General features: G+C 35.4%; 2 protein-coding genes across 2 annotated transcripts; one reads left to right on the forward strand and one right to left on the reverse strand.

The window, feature by feature from the left end:
- Positions 1–3353: 3353 nt before the first annotated feature.
- On the reverse strand, positions 3354–4787 carry LOC105367565 (uncharacterized). Its single transcript, XM_011506325.1, has 4 exons — positions 4440–4787; positions 4111–4332; positions 3820–4026; positions 3354–3527 (listed from the first exon to the last, which is right to left on the reverse strand). Exons 1-4 carry the CDS (start codon positions 4609–4611, stop codon positions 3379–3381), a joined length of 750 nt encoding a protein of 249 aa, XP_011504627.1. The 5' UTR covers positions 4612–4787; the 3' UTR covers positions 3354–3378.
- A 1410-nt stretch (positions 4788–6197) lies between these two features.
- Positions 6198–9907, forward strand: Kdsr (3-ketodihydrosphingosine reductase). Its single transcript, XM_011506324.1, has 5 exons — positions 6198–6400; positions 7735–7840; positions 8577–8900; positions 9000–9241; positions 9653–9907. The coding sequence occupies exons 1-5, from the start codon at positions 6209–6211 to the stop codon at positions 9863–9865; spliced, it is 1077 nt and encodes a 358-aa protein (XP_011504626.1). The 5' UTR covers positions 6198–6208; the 3' UTR covers positions 9866–9907.
- Positions 9908–14168: the final 4261 nt, after the last annotated feature.

Genomic DNA, 14168 nt, shown 5'->3' on the forward strand with positions numbered 1-14168 from the left:
GTACCTCTTTCCCACAGAATCATCGTCCACCGCAAGGAAAGACGCTCGAAAGACCGCGACCATACCAGTCGCGGAAAGCGGCAACAGAGAAATAAACGAGGGAGAAGCGAACGCGAGGGAAAGGAAAGGCCCCGAAGCATACTGCACGGATAAATAATAATGCCGAATGAAGCAGCCTCGTTAGATTGGACGCGACGAGCGATTCACGGCCGATTAGTCCTCGTCGTCGAATTCGCGCCACTAAGGCGACACGGCACGAACCGGAAGGAGGAGAGGACTCGGCTCGCCGGGGCAAGTGGGGGTGGCGCCACACGGGGCTAGGATCGGCGAGACATCGATCGGTAATTGAATGCCGCTCGTGAGGAGCGCAGGGACATCGCGAGCCCAGGGGTCAATAAATGCGAATGAAATTGTCGTGGAGTTGCGCGCCGAGCGCTGATTGACAGTGAGCGATCAATTGACCCCGCGACTCGGCCCCGTTGACCATTCTACCAATGAAGGGACGTGGGATTGCTATCGACGTGTGCCCCTGCATACGTAATGTGGTGCGCGGCTTTTTCAGGCCTTTTAAGAGGAGGGAAGCCAGCTGACACGAGGAGGAACATTCCCGAGTCTCTTGTCCCGTGGTATATTCGCCATTCTCGATTGGGCTGGCGAGCCGCAGGGCCAGGATGGTGAGAGGGTAGGGACGATACGGGGCTCCGAGCAGGAGTATGCCCCCTTCGTCACCCCGTAGTGTCGCGGAGACCTTAGCGAAGTGTTTTGCCGATCGTCCTCGAGGTGTCGAGAGACGCTTGAGGGTCTTGGGGGACGTCGCCACTCCTCGATCTATCACGGAAATACACACTTTCGGCCTTATCACAGATCCTCGCCTTTTCCATTTATTCTATCGATTAAGAATAATTGTAAAGCAGGTGCAAGCTTTTTGCTAGCGAGAGTGTCGACGAGCCTCGAAGAGAATTATATCGCGTATTTTCTTACGCTTTCGCAAACTCAAATGGCGTTCGACTATGCTTTTTATGTTCTTCCTGGCGTTGAATAATAACGAATGATCTTCATCGAGCCTTTTCTTACTAAGACACGAAGATGAGAGAAAACCGAAATTTATAACAATCACAACAGAATTATTTACAGTTGTGAGAAAAACTTTCTTTTTTTTTTTTTTTTTTTTTTTTTTTTTTTTTTTCTTTAACTGGCAGTCTTTAGCGCCTTTATGGGGGATTCAATTTTCATACTTAAAATAAAACTTCGTCGAGTACAAATGTTTCCACGCTAGCGTCTTATATTATCGATTCAACTCTTCATTGTAATGGCTTTAATATTTAATGAATGTAAAAGTGATGTTACTAATACGCGCGAAGTAAATTATTATTTGCTTCGATAGTAGAGATTTTCATTAAAGTGTATTTAAATTAATTTAATATTTAAATAACAAAATTTTAATATTGAAATTAGCGGTAAGAATGTATATGTTATCATTAATACTGATGCTTGATAAAATCCAATGAATTTATTTAATTAATTGTTCACTTTGAACACACAAATAACTACTTGTTGAAAAGTCAAGCACTTGCAGTATCGTCGAGATTCCTAGAGCTGGACAATTTCATTATTTTAAACATTACATCGTATCATTTAGAAGATATCGTTACTGTACATTAGTTTATAACTGTTTTTTTTTTCGCCTATAGAATTACTTATAATATGCCTCAATGTTGATCGATTATTAATTAATATTATTTCTATTATTATAAAATGTATGTATACATTAATGAAATAATTCGATTGGACATGTAAGCTGTATCAAATATAAAGTACAATTTAAGTGGACTGTTCAGGATAACAGAAACATTGATTATTTGTATACTACATAAATTGATATTCCTTACTGCTTTCCTAAATGTATATTTTACTTTTGTTAATATTAAATAATCTTACAAAAAGTATTATAGCACATATTGTTAATCGTATAACCGTTTTATAAAATCTATGAGTGTATTTTTTACGCAATTTCAAAATAAATACAATTTGTCAAAAAATTTATCTACGAATTTTGTAAAATAATACTAACAAAAGTATTATATAGTACGATAACATGCAATTTAATAAAGATTTAAAATAATTCAACAGTATAAATAAATAAAAAATGTTTATTTTTAGAGAAAAATTGTATTTTTAGAGAATGATGTTTGCAATATTTTTTTTATCAACCTCGAACATATAGTAGGTCATTCGATAGAATAAATTAATGAATTTAAATTTCTTTTTTTACGTGAATATTGGATAAATAAATAAATAAATAAATAAATATATATATATATATATATATATATATTACTTTGTATTCAGTTAGTGACATATACTCATACGTTACTTTTTCAGTTATTTCATTTTTTTTGTAATCAAGTTAGTATTTATATTAAAGTAGTATTACATAGGAATTAATATTCAGCATTATTATATTTTGTTCATATACCTAACAATTAACTTACTCTCGTTTTTACTATATTATAGAAGTTTTTTTTTTTTGACTTCAATAACAAACAATCTAAATTACAATGAAATTTATTTCTTTGAATTCAATTGCTAATAAACATATACGCACGTTTAGATTATATTTTTAAAAGTTTCATACAGTTATTAATGTGTCACCATTAAATATTCATTGATAAGTTCTTTATGATAAAACAGAATTGCGAAAAATGTATTTACTTGAAAGAAATAAGAGAATCTATGTATAAGTTTATGTTTGAAGTAGGTAATTTAGAAATCTTATATATATATATATATATATATATATATATATATATAAAGTAGTTCGGTCGACGTGAATTCTTTAATTTAAAAATTTAATATTTACAAGATGTGCTCTCGTAATTGTTTTTCAATAAATTCTCAATTTACATAAATTTTTTTGTAAAATAATTATAAATAATTAAAGCGATTATTGATTATTATATATATATATATATATATATATATATATATATATATATATATAACAGAGTGTATATAAAAAAGTGAATTTAAAGGAAAAAAGAATTGTATATTGCAAATTAATACAACAAATTTTGAAAATATATATCTACCTTGAGTACTCAAGTAATTGATTCATACTGTAATGGAATTGAAATTTTCTTTAAGTATTTGAGACAAGGGTTATCGATAGAATATAAGACATGGATCAATAACAACACAAATAAGATCCCTTCAACAAGCCTCTTTAGTTAGAGATTTCTACATTATCAGCTAAATAAATAAATTAAATTACAATTAAATATTTCAATTTACATAAAGAGGTTTTTGCAAATAACTTAAAAATTTATTAATATATATTATAAAAATATAAACTGTACAATTAAAGTCAATTATTTTACATTAGGCCGAAAAGTAGTCTTTTATAAACAGTGTCCTTAATTCACAAAGTAATAACGTAACATTAGCTACCTCGGATTGTTTGGAAAATTGAACTATGTGATTTAGTTGATACTTATTCTCCGCACTTAATTCTGGTTCAATTTTCTTAACTGAAACAATAATAGAGTCACAATTCAGTTAGGCACTATAAATTATGAATTAGTTACTATAAGACTAACAAATCCGGTACGACGTTTTTTAGAAAAACTATAGTGCGATTACTACCTTAACCGTGAAGCAAAAACACAAAATAAGAAAAGAAAGATAAAAATTTTGATTTAATTAAATTTCGAAATTGGTCGTAATTAGCATGTCGTAGGACTATTTTATGTAAAGAGAAAAAGGAATGCAATTCTATGGTTGATTGGCATGTTAAGCTCAGTCGCGTCGATGATTACTTACCTCTCCAACAATCATCTCGATGCGTAAAAACTACAAAAAACTTTTTATCCGTTGGATTTTCAGTCCAAAAGAACGTTACCGTAATTTGCTCCGAATCTCCTATCGTGCTAACATCGATATGAATGTCCAGTATGTTTTTGTACATAAAGCATGCTTTCTTAACTGCATCCCATTGCTTTTTCATATACTCGATAGTTTTGTTGTATTCTAAAGAAAAAAATATACAAATATGTTATAAATATGCACGTACGGCCAAACGAAGCAACAAATTGAGTAGCAAATAATTATTACCTTGTTGCAAATCAATTATATCAAGCGACAATTTCTCCTTCTTCCCTTTAATACTTTCTATGTCAGCCTTCGTTCTCTCAATTTCTTTGATCGTACATATTGTCTTTTTCTCAACGACTTTCTTCTTCAGATTACAGCTCTCCAAGCCAGACTTTAATTCCTTCCTTTGATTCGCCAATTGCATGATCGATTCGGAACATTTTTCCACTCGCTTGGCACATTCTGAAAATTAAGCGATCAGCGACCAACGAATGTGCAATATTGTCACAGGCAATCGTCAATCGATAGCGCATCTCTTATTACTTTATAAAATTGAAGAATAATCGTACCAGAACTTTTTGAAATCGATTCCAGAATACCCCGGTCGATCTTTGCTTGGAAGTTATCACAGGACTCCTTCAATTTATTCAAATACCCTTTCATCTCGTCATCGTTCAGCAACATCTCCTCGAAGTTGACATTCTCACGGACAAGAATATCATTGTCCTCGTGAATATTCATGCTTACAGCAAAAAGTGAGCTTTACACTTGCACTGCGCAATTCATATGTAAATAATATGGTGAAAGTCGATCAACCGTCATTCATCCGGCGCCATAAATGTAAGTCACGCGTCCTAACTTCAAATTCCCGATGTCCAAAGCAGCCATGACACATGGGAGTCTAGCGAAGGGGATTCAGAACCAAGAAAAAATCGAGTCGTCTAGTAAATCAAGCCTGCGGTCGTCCTTACGTATAACGACGCGTGCGCAGTAAACAGGAGCATTGGAATGCCCAAGCGATATACAAAGTTTGAATAATCGCGCGATTATTCCCTTACTTTCTCAAAATGAATTCAATCTCAAACATACGAGATGCAAGAAAATTAGGATTCTCTTTCATGTTTTTCTTTTCATTATTCAGATCCATAATGGGGCTGTGCTTGTGCTTGCAAATAACCATAAAAAACACAAAATAAAAAAAAGAAACGGAAAAACAATAATAAAATTACAATATTTTCGGCACTTTACTTTTCAGGCGCCAGCAACGTACTTCCATTCGTATTCTTAGCGTAGTTAGCACAGTTGGACCGCCATTATAAATATAAATAGACGTCGAGAGTGAGTCTTCTCCTCTCGTTAGTTGACAGTTTCGAAGCTGATTTGGCGCCTCGGTGACGAAAGAAATTTTCAATGCCTTGGCCTAAATTGTTCGCAGCCATTGTTCGTCGTCGGGGCTTCCCTCGTTAAGGGCATTTGGCGCCCGACTCGAATGTTCTCGCCGGGCTCTACCTTCCACCAATCTACGTTATTTAGATTTTCCAACTTTGACAGCTCGTCGTTGTATTTTATTATCGCGAAAATGCTGGCTGATTCGTCTTAAAAAATGGCGCAGCATCGTTGCGAGAATGCATCGAAGTTATAATATCAAACAGTAGCGGGGTAAAGGTAGATTTTCCATTTAGTATGAATGTTGAGCTTGAAGGAACTGTCGAAGGCATGAAACGAGAAGATAAGATCAAATGTAATGCCATGTAACGATATTAATCATAGCTTCGGCTTTTAAATTTTCAAACCAAGTATAATCCCAATACTTGTTAAACGATAGACATTCTTAACGGATACACTTGGAAGATTCATTCTGGTTTATTTTCATAAGAGATTATTAAAGAGCCACTGAACGACTTTCAATCATGTTCATCGTGTAATTTCAAGGGCTCCGATAATATATTTTTATTTTCTTTTTTTTCATTTTTATTTCTCTGTCCGTTTATGCTATTTCAATATTATGTTTTCGAGTTGTTGGGTTACATTGGGCCACTAGAGGCGCCTCGATCGTATTAACACAATCGACAACCGCTTATTTGAACTCTGAGTGCAAATACTCTATCGTACTCCTTGTTGTATTTTAATTCGTCGGCGTTATTAAAAGTAAAGAATCGATATTCTCGAGGCGCAAGAGTTTTTATTATTATCAAGTTCGTTCCTTGTAAAATGTGATAGTATTTTACGTTTGTTGAAAATGAACGAGTCGTGACGAAAACGACTTTGGCTTTTTCGAGGAAGAGGGGCGATAACGATAATTTACGGACACTTACAAATGAAAATCATTGAAATTATAATGAAGCATCTTATATTTGTTGCCATTATTTTGATATTATCGATTGTTTTTTATGTATCCTCGATATCTCATTTGCACATAGTTCCCGTACTGGTAATTTTACTTATATTTGATAAATATAAGAGAGGAGCTAAGAAAGAATTAAAGGCAGAGAGCTCGGGGAAGGGTTTGCTGTTTAATAAAAACGTCATCGTAAGTAAATAATAATCATATCCTTTAATGCTTTCTATCATTTACTTGGTAATGCTTTCTTCATGTTCGTGATAAAGTATATTTGCACGTAAATTTTGTTGGGGCAATTTTGCATTTTAGGTTATGTTTGACTTTGACACGTTTGCTGAGTCGCCGGGGCCGACATCCCATTTCTGTTCTCCGGATACCTTTTTTAAATAAAATATATTTAATTCATATATTTTTAAAAAATATACCAATAAAACAAATATTGCGTAATTATCTAACATATCCTAAAAATTAATTTTTAAAGATCGGTGTATCGTTTAATTCAGCTATTATTTTTTGCCACTCGTGTTATAATAAATTATTCTCAAGCTTCTGAATATTTTTTAATGGTGTAGAAAATCACCGACAAAAGTATCGATTAGCAGTGATATTATTTATTAATTATTATTGGTTATGTCAAGGTCGATTGAACATGCATATACATATATATGCATATATGCATGCACACATATATACATACGCGCATGCATATATATACACACACACACACACACACACACATATATATATATATATATATATATATATATGTTTATGCATTTTAATGTTCATAATATAATTATTAAAGTAATGAGATTGTAATTATCAATTAAAGTATCTAGTGCACTATAGAATAATATATTTTACGGGAAATATTAACGGAAGAAGAGATCGAAATAAACTTATCCTAGACCATTAATGAAGCTTCTTATATTTTTGTAGTAATTTAACATAAAAGTTTCTTCATTATTATTTTGAAGTTGGCACTGTAGCGTATAATGTCGTAGTTGTATTTTTCAATTAACATTCTTATTTTATTTTCTATTGTAATGTAGATAATGAAATAGATTAGCCAAATTTTTTGGTTGATATATTATGTTTCTTTCAATTATTTCAACGATTATTTCGAACGACATTACAATAATAATGTTGCATCCCCCGCCAAATTGTACAACCTGTAAAATAATATGTAATTAGATGCTTTCGTTCTTTTCATCATAATAATTATTAACACGATGATAATGTGCTAATAATGCTAAAACTTTTGTACGATGCTTGACCTCGTATTCGCTACTCTACTTTAACTTGAAATTGGAGAAAATTCCTCGTTCACATATGTTTGCTCTAAATAAATTTTATAATTTTCAAAGTATTTACAAATTGTGTGCGCGTGTGCGTGTTCGTATTATTTATTATATAGCAGTCAGTGAAATTTAGGTTGATATTGAGCGGTGGATTATTTATCGAATCTGCTCGGCTAAATCGCATGGATACTTATTAAAATAATTGTATCCTTGTTTTTGTAGGTAACAGGCGGCTCTAGTGGAATTGGTAAATGCGTGGCGATCGCAGCAGCTGAGAATGGCGCCAATGTTACGATAATTGCTCGTAATCCTGAAAAACTCGTAATTGGTATGGTTTTATAAATTTATCCAATGTTTTTAATGAATGATATATTTGCCTTTTCGTAAACTTGTCTTCTTCTTCTTTTTTTTTTTTAATAAATCTAATTGAAGATGGAAAGCGAACATTTTCGTTCTACCATAAGTAAATAGTTAAATATAATTCGTGCAGTAGATCGTTAAAATTTCATTATTAAAAATAATGTTTGACAATACCGTTCGACGTTTTCCATAAACATTTGTATAAAATGCATTCTTTATTCACTTACTGCTCACTAATGCTTATTTCATTATTGCATTAATGCACGTGAAAAAAATTAAAAATTATTTTAAAAAAACGCAAAATTTATAATCAGTGTGAATGACGATTTAGTGTAATCGATGCATCGATGCATCCATGTATTTATGTATTCCAATGATTTTTATAATGCCTACGGCTGCCCATATATTTGCAGATGTATTTGTAGTAGCGATTGCCTAGGCGTTCGATTAAGTTATATTATGAGCGTGTTTAATATAATAGAAAATACGTGCAGTGTACATAGTCACTTTTACGCATTTAAATAAATACTTTAAGGAATTATGGACGTATGTATCGTTTTTCCATCACATTGCAATACAACAAATCAAGTTGTCTTTCTCATATTACAATCGTTGTAGTTTTCATATGCGCCCCTCCCTCTCCCATTTGATCCACGAGCAATCATATCCGCGTACGCTCAATGGTTTCCGATAACTGTCCGCAGCTCGGGATGAAATCGACTCCGCCTGCTGCAACAAGATCGGTCAGCGGATCGGGTGCGTCGTGCTCGATCTCTCCCAGGACTACGAAGACATAGAGGAAGCATTCACGGACCTGGAGAAGCAACAGGGTCCCTGCTACATGCTGGTGAACTGCGCTGGAATGTCGATTTGCAGCAAGATCGAGGACACCTCGCCGGACCTCGTCAAGCACCTTATGAACTTGAATTTCCTGGGGAGCTATTACTGCGCCAAGGCCGTAGTGCCAAGCATGAAACTGGCCAAGAGGGGCAAAATCGTCTTCGTCTCCTCGCAAGCCGGATTATTAGGTATTCGACGTGCGATTGATCGCACTAGAATGCGCGTACCGATCACCCGCAATGCTCCCGCGATTCCCCCAGCTTTACGCACGTAATCCCACTGTGCAGGAATATTCGGATACTCGGCGTACTGCGCAACGAAATTCGCTCTTAAAGGATTGGCGGAGAGCTTGGCGATGGAATTAGCGCCGTATAATGTGTCCGTGACTTTGTCCCTGCCTCCGGACACCGACACTCCGGGTTACGTCGTCGAGGAGCAGTCGAAACTCGTGGAAACGAAACTCATCTCGGCATCCGGTGGTTTGGTGTCGCCGGAAATAGTGGCCCGAAGGCTACTGGACGATGCACTCGTAAGTCTCTAAAATAACTCTCGTAGGCATTTCTTCCTTTTCTTGTTCTTGCCCCTTTCGAAGTACGTTTCTACGGACGCAGAGTGGATGTTATGCCGAAAGCTTATAGAATTATCGTTAAACGAGGACGTACGTTTGCTTAATCAATTTAATAGATAATTGAAGAGCAGCGGTAGAAGCAATTGTTGCTTATTGTACGATGAAAAGAAAAAAAAATGACCGCGGATAATATTTTTATAAGTTTTATTCTTAATATTTGCTTCTCTCTCTCTCTCTCTCTCTCTCTCTCTCATTATCTATCTCTTTTAACGTTCCGTAATTTCTTTGATAGCATGTATTATCCATATATTAAATAATGTACTTATTATCATGTAATTGAAATATTGATTTTCATTATGAATTCAATTTTAGGATGAAAATTTTTTCTCCACCGTCGGATGGGAGAGCTACGTATTAACAACCCTTTGCTCTGGAATGTCGCCGCTTAGTTCCTTCTTTGAATTGATTTTTCAGACTTTGCTAATGGGCCCACTGAAGATGTGCAGCGCTTTTTTCCATTATCACTTTAAAAGTATAGTGATTCAATGTATGACGGAAAGAGAAAACCGAAAGAAAATCCATTGAAGAGAAAGAATTACAAAATTTGCCGTTATAGATTTTTTTTTTTTTTTTTTTTTGACTATATTTAATAATAACGTTTATCTACCATACCAAAGCACCGGTATTAATTATACTTTTCTATTTAATATTTTGTAAAATCAATTACATTAGATTACTAAATCATATGTTATACATACATATAAATAGTAATTGCAACAAATTCTACAAATGATGAAAATAAAGAATTTAATTGTATATTACGTGTGTAATATTACTATTATTTATATTACGACATATAACATGTAAAAGTAATAACGCAAAAGTACGAAAAAAATGCATGAAAAAATAGCCTACACACTATCAAATACAATATATTGTTTATTCCTATAATATAGGTAAAATAACCTATGAGGTAATGGGGATGTGGTGGTTACGAATAGAAATTCTTTTTATCTTACGACGCATTATGAATTCCTTAACGACGCATTACTTTTACGTTGTCGGTTACGAAAGTGTGTATTTGAGCTGTGGGAAGGAGTCTCGGCAACGGCTACATATTGATAATCACTAGAAGGACGAAAGTGCACGTGCACCAGTGAAAATCCTCTCACGTTCTCTTGCCGTAAGCTTCAAGTTGATCTTCCAGTCGCACTCGGTTAGAAAGATAATCGAGCTCCAGGCAAATCAAACGGACATTGGAAACTTTTAGCTGCTCGCGTCTAGTTGAGCAACCTAACCCCATCGCGCCTCTTGGTTAATCACGCGCACGCTGACCTGGCATTGTTGATTTTATCTCCCAAGACTTCTATTTAGACCGAAGATGTACATACGTGCGCCGCTGAAGTTATCCGAAACTATTCCATTGGAAAAAAGCATGAGAACTGGCCGCTGTAATATTTACATATTACGGAACATCGAACCTCAATTGAGTTGGGCATCAGTTCTGCTAGGATCTGAGGTATTTGCCGACTCAGCAGACTCACAGACTCATTCTTATTCTTATTATCTGATGTATATTAATTTATTACCTACCTTGCATACATTGTGACTTCATATTGCACGTAGAAAACTGCACAATTGCCAGATTATATTCAATTGATATTTATACATATGTATATACGTATAATTTTTGCTCTTCTCTCTAAATATAATCCAGCTAGATAATTATACACAGATTAATATTTGAAAATTATTTTATTTAATTGGAAATTTATAGCTTAACTCTACGCTAATTCATTTTCTTTTCTCGTGTTAAATAATTATTTATGTCCACCAATAAAGAGACATATAATTTTTTTTTTTTTATTAATTTGAACTGCACTAATTTCAGCAATGATTTTAATTGGAAGATCTTAACGGTACAGTGAGCATTTGTTATAAACAGTGCTTTTATAAGTTTGAGATGAATCGAGTATGGACATAAATAGTTCTTAAATAAATATTACAATAATAGAGCCTGCAGCTTTACATCGTACGATTACAAGTTTGCATCTTCTTAGTTATAAGTTTAATCATTTTTGTCTTTTTCTTTTGACTTATATACATCTCAATACTACGATCTTTCTTTCTTTTTTTCCATCGTATAATTAAAACAGCCATTGCGTTTAAAAGTTGGTAATGTACATTTTTATTTTTGAAGTTGAAAAAAAAAAGAAAAAAAAGAAGTATAAACAAATACTTGAATAACTGTATCGTTTACATTACCTTATTATACATAAAATAGGAATTACTTCGAATAACCAGACGGAGCGAAGCTTAGTCAATAGCTAAGGGAAATATAGGAAACGAGCGGAAGATTAAGGTGATAAAAATAATTGTACGATAAACGGTATGGTTTACTTTTATTTAGTATCCCGTAAGGTCATAGTATAATGTTCTTTGTTAAAGCTGTATGGTTCTTACACACACACACACACACACATAGAACGGAAACGTTCTTTTATCCCTTTGCCATATTTTTTTTCTCATTTTTCTTTTTATCTTATTTTTTCCCCATTTCATTTCCTTCCTCGTTTTATTTTAAAAACCAAAACCGTAACGCTATTAAAGTGCGCAAATTTATTCGCACAAAGGTAAAGGAAATATTTGTTGTACATTTTATACTGGTGACATTAGCTTCCGCTTATCCAACTTGAAAAAATCCTCGAGTGACAGAGTTTTTATACAAAAATTGTACTCCGACGTGCGCGCGAAATAAAAATTACAATTACCTTATATCAGCGTTCCTCCCTTTCTCTCCTTTATTCTCTCGAATTTTTTTTAAAAGTCGTCGAGGTTTTACATGATTCGATTAGTTTTACTCGAGTAAAAAGTGTAAAACGCGCGTCAAAGTATAATTATTAATGACGTACAAATGACAAAAATGAGCTTATTCGTACATATGAACGCTAAGAACGATGTGTATTTTATTGTATCTTTATTACTCCTAATTGTAAATATTTTTACGATCGCTATAACATTTATTTCACTGGCTAGCACGCACGCGCGCACGCTCCCTTACCTAATCAGACTTTCGCACCGTCTAATCATCATTCGCTCCGCATCGTTCACCCTCGTATTTATGCTACGAATTCCCGATTCACCTCGTCACGTCATCTCGCGGAGTTCGAGCTTCCGTTCGTTATCGTCCTGACTACCTCATCTTGCCTCTTTTCTTACATTTTCCCCCTCATTCCCACTGATAAGTCACGTGGACGACGCTTCATTTTTCACGCTCGCACATCGTCCAACTGTTCACATCCTCGCTCGTCGCTCGCCAAATGACTCGAGAAAAAACGAGACTGTCTGAGGAGCATTGAGGAGTAGCGGCTACCGCAGTGGACAAAATCCGACCGAAAATGCCTCGGCACTTTGTCCAGCCAATTACCTCGCCAATTACGATTAGAAAACTCATCCTATATTCGGCCCACTGGCGGCGACGATTATTCGCTCTCATCACGTGACCTCGTCGTACCTCGATGGGCTCCGCGAGTAAATGCATTTGGCAAGTTGCGCGGTAGAGGACGGAAAATCGGCCAACCGGTAGTTTATTAATGCCGACTGCGCGTCCATCGCGCTCTATACCAATAAACCCAACAAATACAATAATTTCAAATGCTATTATTTATTCATCCTGCGGATACTTGGCTGGCAATAATCGGACGCTCCTCTTACGAAGGGAGGCTTCCACCTTCGCAGCTCGCGTGAACTTGGCCCGAATGGCAATCAACGGGCTGGCCAGCGTTCCCTAGGCCAGGAGCTCTCGGATCACCCATTAACCCAGCGATAACCCATTAAGAGCGATCACTGGGCCCTTTCTCGAGGCCGGCAAGATTTTCGCAAGGATCGCGGCCAGTCTACGTCTTCCCGAGACTCTCGCTTTCTCGCTCGTCAGCCATTATTGGCCGCTCCGCGGTTCTTCATCGGCATTCGGGTTCTTTCTTTCTTTCTTCTTCTTTTTTTCCATCTTGCGCCGCGCGATTGCCGCTCGATGGACGCATTCGGCCGCACCTTTTATAGCCGCTCGATAAGCCTGTTTCTATATTGCGGCTCCGCTTCCTTTTTGCTCTTCCGTCTCCCCCACCCCACCCCCGTCCCACCAACCAACCCCCCAGGATAAGAGTGATCGTCGAGTTTCAAGACGATAGATGTTGTTGGGTCAGCAATGGCTTTCACCGCCGCTCTGCTTTACGGGGATACGCGTAGATGGGGAAGATAGCTTATCGATTTAAGTTTTTATATTTTGACGACTTGGATATATTTATGACTCGTGGGCGATGCGAGAGAGGCCAGGAGTCGAGCCAGGTTGATATTTTGAACGATTAGCATTTTCTCTTCTTCTTTAATTTCTATACAGCTTGTCTAAAGTTATTGTTACTACCTCCGATTATTTACGATTATCCAGGAGAATGAGGTCATTGTTATGCACAGTAAATAATTTTCTATGAAAATTAATAGAATATTTATTTGTAAATATAGTATTATTGTATAATTATGGACGATCGGTGGTGTTCCGATTAATTTGTTCGATTTTCTTTTAATTGTGTACGAAATTATGGAAGAAGATAAAGCGTCGAAGAGAATGGGGTATATTTTATTTTGCAGGCAGTAATTGATATCTTAATGGTGAGAACGACAGTGCCAACTATCCGTCACAGGTCTGTTCTCGGGAAAAAATTAATTTTCATAGTGATTTATTGTTTTTCTTTGGTTTATTTTTCTTTATACATATACAAGCGGGCCTATCACTTTACGATGAAAACTAGTGAACAAAAACAAATTGAATTCATATATTTAGCATTCATCCTCCAAGTATCCTGTAAGGACAATAGATTACGCGCAGATGAAC

Source organism: Ceratosolen solmsi, unplaced genomic scaffold (genome assembly GCF_000503995.2).
Source record: "Ceratosolen solmsi marchali unplaced genomic scaffold, CerSol_1.0 scaffold7, whole genome shotgun sequence".
Classification (NCBI taxonomy): domain Eukaryota; kingdom Metazoa; phylum Arthropoda; class Insecta; order Hymenoptera; family Agaonidae; genus Ceratosolen; species Ceratosolen solmsi.

Coding starts and splice junctions, on each gene's coding strand:
- LOC105367565 (XM_011506325.1), bottom strand. CDS start 4,611: ATGAATATTCACGAGGACAATGATATTCTTGTCCGTGAGAATGTCAAC. Junction 4,027..4,110: donor TATAATTGATTTGCAACAAG/GTAATAATTATT, acceptor TTTTTTCTTTAG/AATACAACAAAACTATCGAG. Junction 3,528..3,819: donor TCGAGATGATTGTTGGAGAG/GTAAGTAATCAT, acceptor TTATTGTTTCAG/TTAAGAAAATTGAACCAGAA.
- Kdsr (XM_011506324.1), top strand. CDS start 6,209: ATGAAGCATCTTATATTTGTTGCCATTATTTTGATATTATCGATTGTT. Junction 6,401..7,734: donor TGTTTAATAAAAACGTCATC/GTAAGTAAATAA, acceptor TTGTTTTTGTAG/GTAACAGGCGGCTCTAGTGG. Junction 7,841..8,576: donor TCCTGAAAAACTCGTAATTG/GTATGGTTTTAT, acceptor AACTGTCCGCAG/CTCGGGATGAAATCGACTCC.